Source organism: Rutidosis leptorrhynchoides, chromosome 7, assembly GCF_046630445.1.
Source record: "Rutidosis leptorrhynchoides isolate AG116_Rl617_1_P2 chromosome 7, CSIRO_AGI_Rlap_v1, whole genome shotgun sequence".
Classification (NCBI taxonomy): domain Eukaryota; kingdom Viridiplantae; phylum Streptophyta; class Magnoliopsida; order Asterales; family Asteraceae; genus Rutidosis; species Rutidosis leptorrhynchoides.
Genome location: NC_092339.1, coordinates 241,702,224 through 241,716,645, shown reverse-complemented (window position 1 = coordinate 241,716,645; position 14,422 = coordinate 241,702,224). Strand labels below are relative to the sequence as shown.

General features: G+C 36.7%; 2 protein-coding genes across 2 annotated transcripts; both read right to left on the bottom strand.

Moving 5' to 3' along the window:
- Nucleotides 1–3,998: 3,998 nt before the first annotated feature.
- LOC139858780 (tetraketide alpha-pyrone reductase 2-like) lies at nucleotides 3,999–6,557 on the bottom strand. The gene is made up of 6 exons (XM_071847613.1): nucleotides 6,452–6,557; nucleotides 5,944–6,116; nucleotides 5,134–5,322; nucleotides 4,870–5,032; nucleotides 4,597–4,786; nucleotides 3,999–4,140 (listed from the first exon to the last, which is right to left on the bottom strand). Exons 1-6 carry the CDS (start codon nucleotides 6,555–6,557, stop codon nucleotides 3,999–4,001), a joined length of 963 nt encoding a protein of 320 aa, XP_071703714.1.
- Nucleotides 6,558–10,636: 4,079 nt separating this feature from the next.
- LOC139859921 (uncharacterized) lies at nucleotides 10,637–13,795 on the bottom strand. Its single transcript, XM_071848696.1, has 3 exons — nucleotides 13,715–13,795; nucleotides 11,257–12,358; nucleotides 10,637–11,163 (listed from the first exon to the last, which is right to left on the bottom strand). The coding sequence occupies exons 1-3, from the start codon at nucleotides 13,793–13,795 to the stop codon at nucleotides 10,637–10,639; spliced, it is 1,710 nt and encodes a 569-aa protein (XP_071704797.1).
- Between the last annotated feature and the right edge of the window lie 627 nt (nucleotides 13,796–14,422).

The window sequence follows — 14,422 nt, the reverse complement described above, 5'->3', positions numbered from 1 at the left end:
TTTTAAACAATTACATTAGCGTTTATTTTTATATTTATGGTTTTTTCCCTTTATTTACACATATGATTTTTAAAATTTAGTATTTAAATGTATACAGTACAATCCGATTAATCCCCGATTAATCCCCGAATTACTGATTAATCATTTTAAAGTCCCGACCGATTAATCTTCGAATAGCGAATTTTGCAACCTTGCTTGATAGCACCGAGGTTTGGGGAAAGTTGTATAACATCTAAACTTGATTATGGTGGACACCCAACATGTTAAACAAACTCAACAACTCATAAGTTACTTATGAACTTTTACTTGTCGATTGAACAAATTAATGACCTAGCTTATATATCTAGGTTAAGATCTCGGTCATTTACTTGCGTTCATTACTTTCGTGGAATAACTTCATCTACTATTAAGGTGAACTTCATAGCCCCACTTTTTACTATTTCGTAACTGTTTTACAACTTTTGGAGTGAGACACATGATTGTTTTTAAAACTGTTTTACACTTTAGACACAAGTACTCAAACTATAACTATGCTGCCATGCTATGTTTCATGCTAAATCCCTGCCATGATATCTTTAGTTGCTACGTATAAATGCAAACTTAATTATTGTGAGTAGCCCTATTGAGCGTAACGTCTCAATTCATTTGACCGCTGGTCTTTGGATACATAATAATGATTTAACGACACGAACGGATAAAGTGTCACGGGGTAAAATTTGTTTAGTCTCGATATCATACAACACAACACATCATTTCTTTTGAATTGATATTTCTATATCAATTTATTTTTAACTAAATCTTATGGTCTAAAAACTTGATTACTATTGATAAACCTATGAACTTCACCACCTTTTAGTTGACACGCATGTTTTGTCTCAGGTGATTGCTAGCTATACTACTTGATGATTTAATTGCTGCCTAATTGGTGTCCTCATTTTACCATATTTACTTTGAATTAAACATTTATACTAGTGAAATGACCCGTGGAACCACGAGTTTGTTTAAACGAAACAGTTTAATGATATGTTTTAATTATTAAGTGAACGTAAATGCTAAAGTTATTTAGTTTAATGACCCGTAGAACCACATAGTCCGACTAAGAAACTCGTCAACTGAACTTTTCATCAAACACCTAAAATGCATATTAAACAATTCACATCCAATCATAAGAGATAATATTGGTTGTAATTTTATTTTAAAAGTATAAATTAAAATATAAATTCAGAATTGGTTTTCTTCTGTCTAGCTTTTATACCTTCTCGTACTCAATTGAAAATAATTAGTTAAAATAATTCAAAATTATTAAATTTTAATAATTAAAATAATTATTAATAAGTTTTAATAATAATAATAATTAATCATAAGATTTAATTTTAATTCAAAATTATTTAAATTAATAACATCACTCACCATGCTTAGATTTTTTTCTTTTTCTTTTTGATTTTTTCTTAACAAAGGAATTAGCCTAATAATGACATATCATTATAGGATTTTAATATTAACTATAGATTACATTTTGGATTATAATGTAAACAATTATTTATTTCCGCTGCAATACAGTTTATATTTATATAAAAAATAAAACGTCCCATTTAGAGTCGTTCTCGTTTGTTACAATTGTGTTATGGTATTGGTTAGTCACATTTACCCTCGGTCTCATTTGGGGGGCGACAACGTCCTAGGAGTAGGAGTAGCACAAAAAGAGGGATTAACATTATGGACCATAAACCACTAACGCCTTCCTCGTTGGGGCTCCGTGCACTGGGAAAAGGCTATAGCGACGGGAAACTGGTCGCTAGTTACAAAGCTCCAATAAGGTATCGAGGAGGCTATCACAGTCAGGTGTGATCAGCTCAGAATTCTCGATCACGTCGAGAAGATCTCTAGTCGCACATCCCAATTGTCGTGATTTGCGATTTTTGAGAGTAAATATGCAATTTTTGTTCGAAAAAGACGAAATAATTATATTTACACGTATATAAGGGTGATTATATTTTATTTCCCTCGAATTATTTGATTACTTGGTTGGTTAATTTGATTAGATTTACCGATGGATTAATAATCCTAGTTAAATGAATGAATATAAATAAAATCGATCATAATCTATAATTTCATACTCGTAATTAATAGGTAGAATAGGATTAGGATTATAAATTTGATGAGGAATAGGACTGTTAGAAAAAGTGCACACATCAAATCCAATGGGCTACAAATTAAAAATAAGGCCCAAAGCCTAAAATATTCTGATTAGTCAGAAATAGTTTAACCCTTGAAAAAAATACACATATATAAACTCTCCCAATTTCACAACCATCCAGACACCTGTTTCTGTTTGTTCGTAACAAGGCAGCTCGCTCATCAAATCAAATCTAATCACAAAACCTAGCCCTAATTTCATGGCAAACCACCGTGTAAGCAAACGTTTCCGAAATTCAACCCTCGATCAACAACAACAACAACAATCTGAACTCTGCGCCAAAAACCTACGCAAAATTCGAGTTATTTGTTCCGATCCTGAAGCCACCGACTCATCCTCCGATGAAGCCGATGACGGAAATCGATCATCAACGCGTCGAATTGTGTGCGAGATTGTGATTCCATTCAAACCGGAAGATAACGGTGAACCGGTGCAGCCGGTCGAACCGGAGGAACAGAAGGATTCAAAAGATCTGACCCAACGGAAGAAATTCACAGGAGTTAGGTTACGAAAGTGGGGCAAGTGGGCGTCGGAGATCCGTGACCCGTTTACCAAGAAACGGATATGGTTGGGTACGTTTACAACTGCTGAAGAAGCTTCTAAAGCCTATATGGCTAAAAAGGCCGAGTTTCAAGCTAAGTTGTCAGCCCAAAACCTGCCTAATTCCGGTTCCGGGTCCGGGTCCGGGTCGACGGTACATTGGAAGAAAACGGCTAGATATCGTGAATATGTAAACGAACCGGAACCGGAAGTGACAACTGAATCTGAAACATGTGACCTTGAAGAAGAAGCAGCTTCAAGGGTGCTTCAGTCGATGAAACGGGGATTCGGGTCGGGTAATAGGGCTCCATCTGAAAGTGGGTCACCTTTAAAACTATCAAAGATGGAATCTTTAAGCGGGTCTAATGGTGAAACACTTAGTGGGACCAGTACTAATACTAATGCTACAACAAGTTCCATGGAAGGAAACAAGCCACCATGGTTAGGGTTGGGGATTGATGTGCTTGGGATAGATGATAATGGGAAACTCATTGGTCAATTTAGCAGACTTGATGATGATCTCTGGATATGTGGATGATGATGATGATGATGATGATGTTGAATTGAACAATGAATAACATTAGGGATGTTTGTTTTTATACAGTACTTGACTTCCAATTATGAACAAATAAGTGATAACCATTTGTTGACTTAGCATTTGTACATTTTAAATCCTGCAAAAGTCACTGGGGTTGATCAATTATTTGTTGAGTCTGTCTGTGTTGTTTTTTTCAAATGACATTGTTTTTTTCTTTCCTAGTCAATGATATGATGACTATTGATTTTATGTTGTTTCACTTCTTTATTTTGATGTTGCAAATTTATATTCTTTTTAACTTTGTGAATTGGGAGATATTTGACTTGTATTTAGTGTTCTTGATACATTGAAATGGAATAAATGTTGCAGTTTTAACTGACCATTGCAATTGATGTTATATCTTTCATGTGGCTTTGGTTTTCTTTTTTTGTTATCATCTAATGATCTCATTCATTGTTCGATACGTTCCACATCAAAAACTGCGGTACGTTGTCATTAAGCGCAAGTGGTTACAGTTGATTGGAATTGCTCAAGGAATACATTCATAATACAAAGTTTTATGATATCCAATGTAGGATTTCCGGTACAATTATTATAGTAGTAATTTATCATCTTCTTGGATATAAGCTAATTAATATCAATTCATAAGGAATATATTCCAATTCCAAGAACATTATTACATTATATAGTAGGAAGCTTGTAAATTATTAGTTATGATGAACCTCACAGAATCCCTTTCTTTTGAAAACTTGTAATGCAGTCATCAAACATTTGCTCAATTGTTTTCAGTGGAGGTAATCCCAACTTTAATAACTTGCTGCTATCCATGCTATGCGGATTGTCGTCCCCTTTACTGCTGCTACACCTAATGGTATTCACATATATCGTGTATTCGGTAAGTAGCATTCAACATTTAAAACTTGATTATTTTAATAATATAAATAAAAAGGTATATGCAAGGTTGAAAAATTGCTACTCGGGAAGTATTCGGTTGGGACTTTTTAGGTAGTACTCGGCACCTCGGGAATTACTCGGATTTTGACCAAGTTTTGACTTATTTTTACCAATTTTCTACTGATTTTCCGAGCTTTGGCCGAGTTTTGACCAATTTTCGGAGTGATCCCGAGTTTTGGCCGAGTTTGACCGAGTTTTGACTTATTTTGACCGAGTTTTGATCAATTTTCACTGATTTTCCGAGCGATCTCGAGTTTGGGCCAAGTTTGACTGAGTTTGACCAACAACTCCCTGAGAACCCCCGAGCTGCAAAAACCGAGTATTCGCCGAGTAATTCGGAGTTATGGAACAGTATATCTATGCTTACTTGTCAACATAAGGATAAGACGGATATTTGGATTTCATCATTTGAATGACTTCGGAAAAGTGAGCCACCGTGTTTGAACATACGAGTCTTCCCGCAGCTTCTTTTTTCTCCATTGCTATAATATGAGCAGCCACCACATCGTCGATATGCACAAATCCTATTGTAGTATTCGCATATTCTTTGATGGCCCCTGATGGTAAAGAGCTCGTACATATTAATATATAAACTTGTAAAAGTTGTTAACTATTTATCCCTACTAATCCAATTTAGTACCTGTGACACAAGCAAGTATCATTTGAAGTGTACTTGTTGGACGCGGTGCAAGCAATGGGCCCACAACAAAAGAAGGATTCACAACTACAAGATCGATCCCATTTTCCTTGGCTACATTCCATGCTTCTTTCTCTGCTAAAGTCTTTGCGTATGCATACCAAAGCTGTATTTAATGTAATTTAATGAATAACTTAAAACAGAGCTACGATAATGACAATGAAGATTAACTTTACACTATATTTAACATTGCAATTGTTTTCTTACATTGTGTTCTTTACAATATTCGGTATCACTCCAATGTGATTCGTTAAGAGGAGAAACTTTTTGGACATCATAACGGTATCTAATTGCAGAGCAGGATGATGTCAGCACTACTCTATTCACGCTCTTTGATTTCTTGCAGGAGTTTAGTACATTCATGGTACCTTTTATGGTTGGATCAATTAGCTTTTCCTGCAAATGATACTATTGTTAGAGCATACACAATTATAAAAGCTTCTCTTATAATGATAAATCTTTGGTTTTTGCATAAAAAAGCCTTTTGACGATAATAAATAAAAGCTTTTCAAGAGCTTGTTTGCCTTTAAAAGCTTTAAAATAACCCCTAATCCAAGATACTCTTACGGTGAATTTTTTTATTTAAGTGTGCCTTCGATTAAAGATGGAAGGGGTGCATTTGAGTTATTGAAATGGTAGTTTTGACTAAGGTTAAAAAAAAAAAAAAAACGCTACTCGAGGAGTAATCAGTCGGGACTGACTTTTAAGGTAGTAGTCGGCAACTCGGCTAGTAGTCACGGTGTAATCGGATGTTGACCAAGTTTGATTTGGACGGATTTTGACCAATATTCCTAGTGATAAATGATTTTGGCCGAGAAATCCCGAATTTTAGCTGGAGTAATCCCGAATGGTTGATCGAGGGTTGACCAAGTTTTTCCAAGTTCTGCAACCCTGGTTTTGACCATTAAAGTTGGTGGGTGCCTATTACATTGGACTTGAAGCAATAAAGTAGTATTGAAATTGTGAGAGAAACATATGTATTTTTAAATGATGTTGCTAATCTGAAGGTAAAATTGCCTGGACGTTGTCTTCGTATGAAACGATCAATGGGGATGCAGTGTGGAAAACCCCATTAACACCACGTACAGCCTCGTCAAAACTTCCTTCTACCATCAGATCGGCCTTCATAAGCTTTAGTCTTTCACGCGCTCCTTTCAGCTCCAACAAGTACCCTACTTTTTCAACATTTTCTGTCAAAAGCAACAATAAATTGAAATGTTAATCTTTTGAATCGTGTATTAAAAGATTTACTATATATATGTTGGATTCTATTTGAAATATAATGATGCAAGTGTATTTAAATATTTCTTCCATCCTGAATGATATGCTGCTGATGTAGCACTAATGTAGTGCTATGTAGTGCAATGTAGCAATTAATAAGTTCTAATACACCAAAACTTAAGCTATTAGCTCAAAAAATCAGCTAATCCAAAAACCTTCTAAAATGTTATTTATTTATTTTTTTTTTTTTTGACGATTTCAATGTCTAACTGAAATAAGTGTTCTTGTTGATGATGTGGCATACCTGGGTCTCTAACGGTGGTTCGAACGGTGTGACCTTGTTCAAGTAACGATTTGACGATGTATGCTGCTATGAATCCGGTACCACCTGTCACACAGTAAACTGACATTTTTTTTTTTTTCTGTTCTACAATTTATTTGTTGGCACTACTTGTGTTGTGCATTTGGAACTTGAGCCTATATATAGTGTGATTCAAAGGTGGAAATGTTTGAATTTTCAGTTTTATGGGGGGCCCCTTCTTTCATATGGAGTATACCAGTGTGCAATTGTGCATCAATGGTTATATGCATTAATAGTTAATAGTTAATAGCTTTTATAATAAAAAGATAGTAGCTCAACTTTCACCTAGTATTTATATTTATAAAGTACTATGTAACCTAATTAAACGCTAATGAACTTTAAGTTAACATCGGACTTTAGCCAACTGGAATAAACCCTAATTAATACTCCCCGAGTCTAAATATTGGTTCGATATTGGAACCGATATTGGAAGTACACTAAATTATAAAGAAATAAAGTAAAAAATTAACTCTACGCTAGACCCATATCTCCAATATATTAGCGTATTATTGGACATCAATCTTTTTTTGTAACGGGTTTTTTACGTCATGATTTGTTTTGCGTAACGATAAAGTTGTATGCAACTTTTGTTATCGATAATTATATTGGCATTCAATATCTTTCAATGACGAATAAAAAGTTATGACAATTTTGTTTTTCTTAAATCGTTCGCGTCTACCTTCCAACCATCTACCAGCCCCTTATCAATAAATGTAATGTATAGGATGAATCGAATAATTAATTGATCAGGAACAAAGGGTCTTGTTACAGATTAGCATTCACCTGTTCCACTCTATTGGATGATAATCATAGTAGGTTAGGCGGCATTCAAAGATTGAAACGAGAAGAATGAATTACAGCGTCGATATATATATATATATATATATATATATATATATATATATATATATATATATATATGGGCAGGATCAATGGGAAGTAACCAATCGGAGAAAGCGGGGGAAACAATTTTTTTTTTTTTTTTTTTTTGGTTTTTTTTTTGGAATTTTTTTTTCCGGCATCAAGATCACACGAAAATATGAACATTTAAAAAAGACATTCGTGATGAATGTTATTATTTAGGCGGGGAAACGATTGACAAAAATAACATTCAAGATAATGTTGTTCGTAAAGAATGTGAACGTTTTTTTTTTTTTTTCCTTCATGTTTAAAATCTAGCACGATTTAGAGTGTAGGGTTTCGGGCTAAATTTTACTTCACAAAACATGAAAAAAAACGTTCATATTCTTCACGAACAATATTATCTTGAATGTTATTTTTGTCGATCGTTTTCCCGCCTAAATAATAACATTCATCATGAAGTGTCTCTTCTAAATGTTCATATTTTCGTGTGATCTTGATGCCGGAAAAAAAATTCAAAAAAAACGAAAAAAAAATTTTTTTGCTTCCCCCCGCTTCTCCCCTATTGGTTACTTCCCCATTGATCTATATATATATATATATATATATATATATATATATATATATATATATATATATATGTTAAACCAACCTAACCTTAATTTATACTCTAATATCGTTTAGTATATAGTACATGTGAATATAAATATAAATTATGTGGCAAAAGTTCCAATTGACATATATTTGGATTTGAACTATAACGAAAATGAAATTATTGACTTTGATAGTGGCAGACACTATCAGACCACCATGTCACCTTCTTCGTTGCTTTGTTCATTTTCTCATTTGAGACGAGCTATTCGATTTGTTAAAAAAAGTCTAATGATTTCGATTTGAGCTTAAACATACTTTAGATATTGTTTAATAAAAGAGTTCGACTTCTTTCTGTCGAGTTGCAATAATATTATTTAGTACTAGTTACAACTACTATTATGTTCTTCCACTTGAGTTCTTAAGGTTGCTTATGTAGATGTAGTGGCGGATCCAGAATTTTTTTTCGACGGAGACAAAATTAGTTGCTATTTTTTATTTATTAAATACTACTACTAGTAATCAATCTTTTAACCATATAACAACAACAACAACAACAATACCCAATTCAACGAAAGTGGGGTATGGGGAAGGTGAGTGTAGACAATCATTCCTCGTACCCTAGATTAGAAGGAAGTCACTACTCCACCCGCGGGTATAGAACCCGCGCCTAGATAAGGTCGTCCCTCCCTCTACTCTAGCGCAAAAGAGATTGCTTCCCAAAGGACCTCCGGCCCGAAGAGCTCATAAGAACGAATAGAGAGGGCAAATGATACGTACCTGTACGAGTAATGAGCGCCTAGCAAGAAGCAACCATACACAGTAACCATAAAAGGGACACATATAGCAGTAATGCACAACAGTAGGGCAAAGAGCATGAATAAAATAGTGCACATAACCATTTAGTTTTAGGTAGACATACAGACAAACAAGACATATACATATACATATACATATACATATACATATACATATACATATACATATACGCACCCACACAGACACACACATCGATATATATATACCACACGAAAACATGAAAAAAAAAAAAAAAAAAAAAAAAAAACTCATGCTTAAACATAAATACATATAGATACATTCGTAGATATATATACCTAGGTACAGATACAAGACAGACAAACCTACATACACCAATACATGCACTTAGATACATAGATACATATATATATAGATACAAACATATACATCGGTACATATATATAGCCTAAAAACATATACATAGATACAAAGGCATATAAACCATGTAGAGGGGTATAAATAGTGTGGTTATTGAATATCTGGTTATAGTTATATATGTAGTTGTATAATAAAAGCAACTAACACAATGAAAAAAAAAAAAAAAAAAAAAAAAAAAAAACCTACTCAATAATTCTAATTCTACTCCTCCACAGGCTCCTATCAGAAGTCATGTCCTCCGTCAGTAGGAGCTCTTTCATGTCAAGCTTCAATCTATCCTCCATCCTACGTCTAGGTCTACCCTTTCTCCTTACGCCGCCAACGGCGAGGGTCTCGACTCTCCTAACTGGGGCTAAAAGTGGGCGCCTCCTAACATGCCCAAACCATCTAAGTCGTCCTTCCCTAAGTTTGTTGGTGATGTTTCCAACTTCCAATTTCTCCCTAAAAACTCCATTTGGTATCATATCTAGCATGGTCTTACCACACGTCCATCTAAGCATCCTCATTTCTGCCACCTCCATCCTCCTCTCTTGGGCCTTCGTCATTGGCCAACACTCTGATCCGTACAACATGGCTGGTCTAATTGCCACCTTAAAGAATTTACCTTTCAGTTTAAGTGGGACCTTCTTGTCGCACAACACCCCTTTCGCAGCCCTCCACTTCAACCATCCTACTCGTATACGATGCGTCACATCCTCATCTATCCTTCCCGAAATGTGAAGCATCGAGCCTAAATATCTAAAGGACTCTTGCGGGGGTAGAATCTGATCCCCAATTCTGATATCCACTATATCGTCGTGTTCCTCTTCGCCCCCTTGAAATCGCATCTAAGGTACTCCGATTTAAGTCTGCTAATCCGTAGGCCATTTGATTCTAAGGCGATCCTCCATTGCTCTAGCCTCCTGTTAAGCTCATCCTGAGAAACCGAAACTAATACAATATCGTCGGCGAAAATCAGGCACCATGGGATGTTGTCTTGTATCCTATGAGTCAACTCGTCTAGGATCAAAGCGAAAAGATAAGGGCTAAGGGCAGATCCCTGATGTAAACCAACCTCTACCGGGAAAAACTCTGTGATTCCTACCGTCGTACGTACACGAGTCTTCGCCCCCTCGTACATATCTCTAATAGATCTTATATATCTACTTGAGACTCCCCTAGCATTAAGAGTCTTCCAAATCAGCTCACGCGGGACACAGTCATAAGCTTTTTCCAAGTCTAAGAACGCCATGTGTAGGTTCTTTTGCTTTTCCCTATACTTCTCCATAAGGCTTCTAACTATGTGAATCGCTTCCATCGACGAGCGTCCTGGCATGAAGCCGAATTGGTTCTCTGAAACCTTTGTCTCGCGTCTGAGCCTCGTCTCGATCACTCTTTCCCAAAGCTTCATAGTATGACTGAGTAACTTTATGCCTCTATAGTTACTACATAATTGCGCATCTCCCTTGTTCTTGTAAATGGGAATAACCTCACTGAGTCTCATTCCATAGGCATATTTGCGCTTCTAAACGACGTGTTGAAAAGGTTTGTCAACCATCTAACCCCGTCACCTCCAAGGCACTTCCACGCCTCAATCGGAATTTGGTCTGGTCCTACTGCTTTGTTCCTCCCCATCTTTCGTAGGGCCAATCTAACTTCCTCCTGATTAATCCTCGTGCAGAAACAGTTGTTTTGAAACTCCTGGACCTCGTGGGGTTCACCGTTCCGCTCCGGTCTTCCCCTACCGAAAAGGGAAGCAAAATATTCTTCCCATCTTTTCCTAATAAGGTCTTCTCTCACTATACTTTGCCCTGCTACATCCTTGATATATTTGATGTTACCTAAGTCCCTCCTTCCTCGCTCCCTAGCTTTGGCTATCCTATATATGTCATTAGCTCCCTCTTTAGAGTCTAGTTTTCTATACAAGTCATCATATGCTTTGTCTTTTGCAATTGCTACGGCCTTCTTAGCTTCTCTTTTAGCTTCTTTATATCTTTCTTCTACCCTAGTTCTCTCTTCAGGTGTCCCTTCTCCAAGAGTAATCAGCTCCCTAAACCTCGTCTGCTTTAACGCGACTTTCGATTGGACATCGTCACTAAGTCACCACGACTCTCTTCTACTCTTATGGGCTCTCGATGTCCCTATAGCCACTCCTAAGGTCTCTTTTGCCACATCTCTGATAGTGGACGCCATGCGATTCCATATCTGGTCTGCGTCCGTAGGGGCAACGTAATCCTCTTCTACACTCAATCTATTAACAACAATCGCTCTAAAAGTCTCCGCATTCGCTCCATAGAGGTTCTTCCAAAGGATTCTAGGTTGTACAGCCCTAGCCCTCCTGCCAACTCTTCCCCTAGTGACTAGGTCCATGACCAGCAATCTGTGCTGGGAGGAGCACGTCAAAGCTGGAAGGACCTTACAGTCCTTACATGTCCTAAGTTCCCCTTTACGAAGAAGCAAAAAGTCAATCTGGGTGCTGCGACCCCCGCTATGGAATGTGGCTAACTGAGCATCCCTCTTCTTGAAGAAAGAGTTTGCTACCACCAACTCGTGGGCAATGGCAAACTCAAGAATTGAGCGTCCCTCTTCATTTCTAGGACCAAACCCAAAGCCACCATGGGCTCCCTCATAACCTTCTGCCTCCACTCCTATATGTCCATTCAGATCACCACCTATAATCAGTCGATGGTCGGCTGGGCACCCCCTCACCACCTCATCTAACAATTCCCAAAATCTCTTCTTTTCCGCATCACCTAAACTCGCATGAGGTGCGTATGCACTAATGACCGTGAAAGTCTCCTCCTTAATAATTAAACTAACCGACATAATCCTATCGCTAAACCTGCCCACGTCAACAACGTTATCTTTATGTAGTTTTCCTAAAAAGATACCTACCCCGTTTCGTGCTGTCCTAGAACCCGAGTACCACAACTTATAGTCCTGAATCTCTATCGCCTCTTCACCCTTCCATCTAGTCTCTTGAACACACACTATGTCTACCTTACTCTTAAGAAAGGTATCAACGAGCTCAATCCTCTTGCCAGTCAAGGTTCCTATATTCCAACTACCCACTCTAATCCTACCAACGGTGGCTACCCTACAACCTCCTCTAACCCCTCTAGGCCTACCCGCCCCTAAAACCGGAGAACATGACCTCAAGTGACCATAACTATGCGAAGGATCTATATTACTTTGTGCACTAAAAAGATGACCAAGTACAAGCTAAACAATATGAATAAGATAAATTCGTATAAATTGTAAATTATAATATTTAGAACTAAAAAAGAATATATAAATGTAAGTTATACTATAATATAAATTACAACTAGGCGGTATATCAATAAAAGAATAATATATAATCCAATATAGTCAAATAGGAGAGAAAAAAAGGAAAAAAAAATATATATATGTATATATAAGAAGAATTTATACCCAATGGAAAATACTTAATAAATTTATATAAAAAAATCTATTAGATGGAAACTTAATATACTATAGCTACAAAAATATTACTCTTAATTCGGGGAAAGCACAGGTTGTAAAGGCGTAAAAAAAAAAAAAAAAAGACAAACAGCATAAAAGTTTAAGTTATGAAAACCAAATAGAAATTGTACAGTAAGGTTGGCTACAGAAAAGTTAGGTTATGGAGAAGAGAAATTTAAGGGTCAGAGAAAACAAACACAGCCTTATGAGGATGAATGAGTTCCGGCAGCAGCGGCTCCCGACGGCAAAGAGGTAGCAGCAAACAGCGACTTAGCTAGGTTTCTGGATCGCGAGGACTTTTGTTACAGGCTCCGTTATATTACCTGCGAAAAAAAAAAAGGGAACTATTCCGGCGACCTGAGAGGCGGCGCGTGGTGGCGCGTTACGAGAGGTTTGCCGGCGAAAGTTATACTCTCAGGTTCGGAAAATTGCTGCGATTTTGATGGTGCCGGTGGCGGCTTCTAATTTGATCCAAGCTAAGAGCAATTTAAGTTTAAATGTAATAGGTGGTTGTTTGCTTTTTGGGTGGAGAAAGGCAGAGAGAAAGAGACGTTAGAAGAGAGAGATTCCACTTTTGATGGATGAACATGCGGATAATTTTATAATATTTTTTCACGTAGTCACGTTGGTTAGTACATTGCTTCAATGAAAAGTCTATCTTAAGTAATTTAAATGGGTTTTCAAAAAAAAAAAAAAAAAAAAAAAAAATTAATTGATGCTAGTAAAAATACAAAATTGAACATACAAAACGAGCACTGTAACTTTAGTGAATATTTGAATATAAATTTAAGTTTGGGGACTTGATATGAAACTTTATAAATCAACAAGGGCATTTTAAAAATATATGACTCTGAAACTTTATCTGCTTTTTTGAGTTTCTATGTAACTTGTACAGAGTACTTCATCTTCTTCATTAAGCTTTAACTTTATATCTTCATTAAATTAAAACACGCCAAAGCTTCATTTTCTTTACTTTAACACTCATTTGTTAGATAAACAAGAAACATTCATATACCTTAAGCTAAATACAATTCAGGGACTGGGTTCATTTTCTTCCTAAGCGGAAAATCTAACTCGAAATGTATGAATATATACCTTTAATCTTGCTGGAGCACTGGGGTCATATGAACCCCATTGACCCAACGTAGATCCGCCCCTGTGTACAGGCCGTCTCATTACTTTGAAAGGCCATGCGCGAGTTACGAAATAGGCTCTCATAAAACTTAAACTTTTCAATATCCTCATTAATGGTGTATCCTAGGGGATACACGCATAAAAACACCATTTTTATACAGAAAAATGGATCAAAGAGCATAAAAGATAATAATATTCGGCAGTTTTTAACATTTGCCGCCCAACGTCATGCGTAAGCCCTGCAGGCAGCTTCAATGTTTAAGCCCTTTTACTAGGCGCGTGAACGGCACGCAGCCACGTCAGCACACGCCACCGACCTTCCGGATACTTCGCGTAACAGAATTAATCAGCGATTGACACGTGTATCCCGAGAATTTCGGACATTCTACGCCTATAAATAGACCCCTTGGGTCACCACATTTGACATCTGAACTTCAGTCAGAGAGAAGTACACTTTCTCTCACACACAGTTCTTTCTCACTCTAAAACATTAACCGCTTAGCAACAGAACGCTAGACGGATCAATTACAGATTGATCCACAGATTGATTGAGGCCACCCCACGGATGTCTTATCCGTATTCCGGGTCTGCAGGGATTATTTCCAGAGGGCAAACATCAATCGACATACAATCACTCTACGCTAGGAGGACATTGTTCTGTACTGGTAC

Excerpts from the sequence above, each read along its gene's own strand:
- LOC139858780 (XM_071847613.1), bottom strand. The coding sequence starts at position 6,557 with ATGTCAGTTTACTGTGTGACAGGTGGTACCGGATTCATAGCAGCATAC. Across the intron at positions 5,323-5,943 it reads CATACGAAGACAACGTCCAG|GAAAAGCTAATTGATCCAAC; the intron begins GCAATTTTACCT and ends TATCATTTGCAG. Across the intron at positions 5,033-5,133 it reads AATATTGTAAAGAACACAAT|CTTTGGTATGCATACGCAAA; the intron begins GTAAGAAAACAA and ends CATTAAATACAG.
- LOC139859921 (XM_071848696.1), bottom strand. The coding sequence starts at position 13,795 with ATGAGACGGCCTGTACACAGGGGCGGATCTACGTTGGGTCAATGGGGT. Across the intron at positions 12,359-13,714 it reads GTGCTCCAGCAAGATTAAAG|CTTGTACTTGGTCATCTTTT; the intron begins GTATATATTCAT and ends CATATTGTTTAG. Across the intron at positions 11,164-11,256 it reads GACATCGAGAGCCCATAAGA|GGACACCTGAAGAGAGAACT; the intron begins GTAGAAGAGAGT and ends CTCTTGGAGAAG.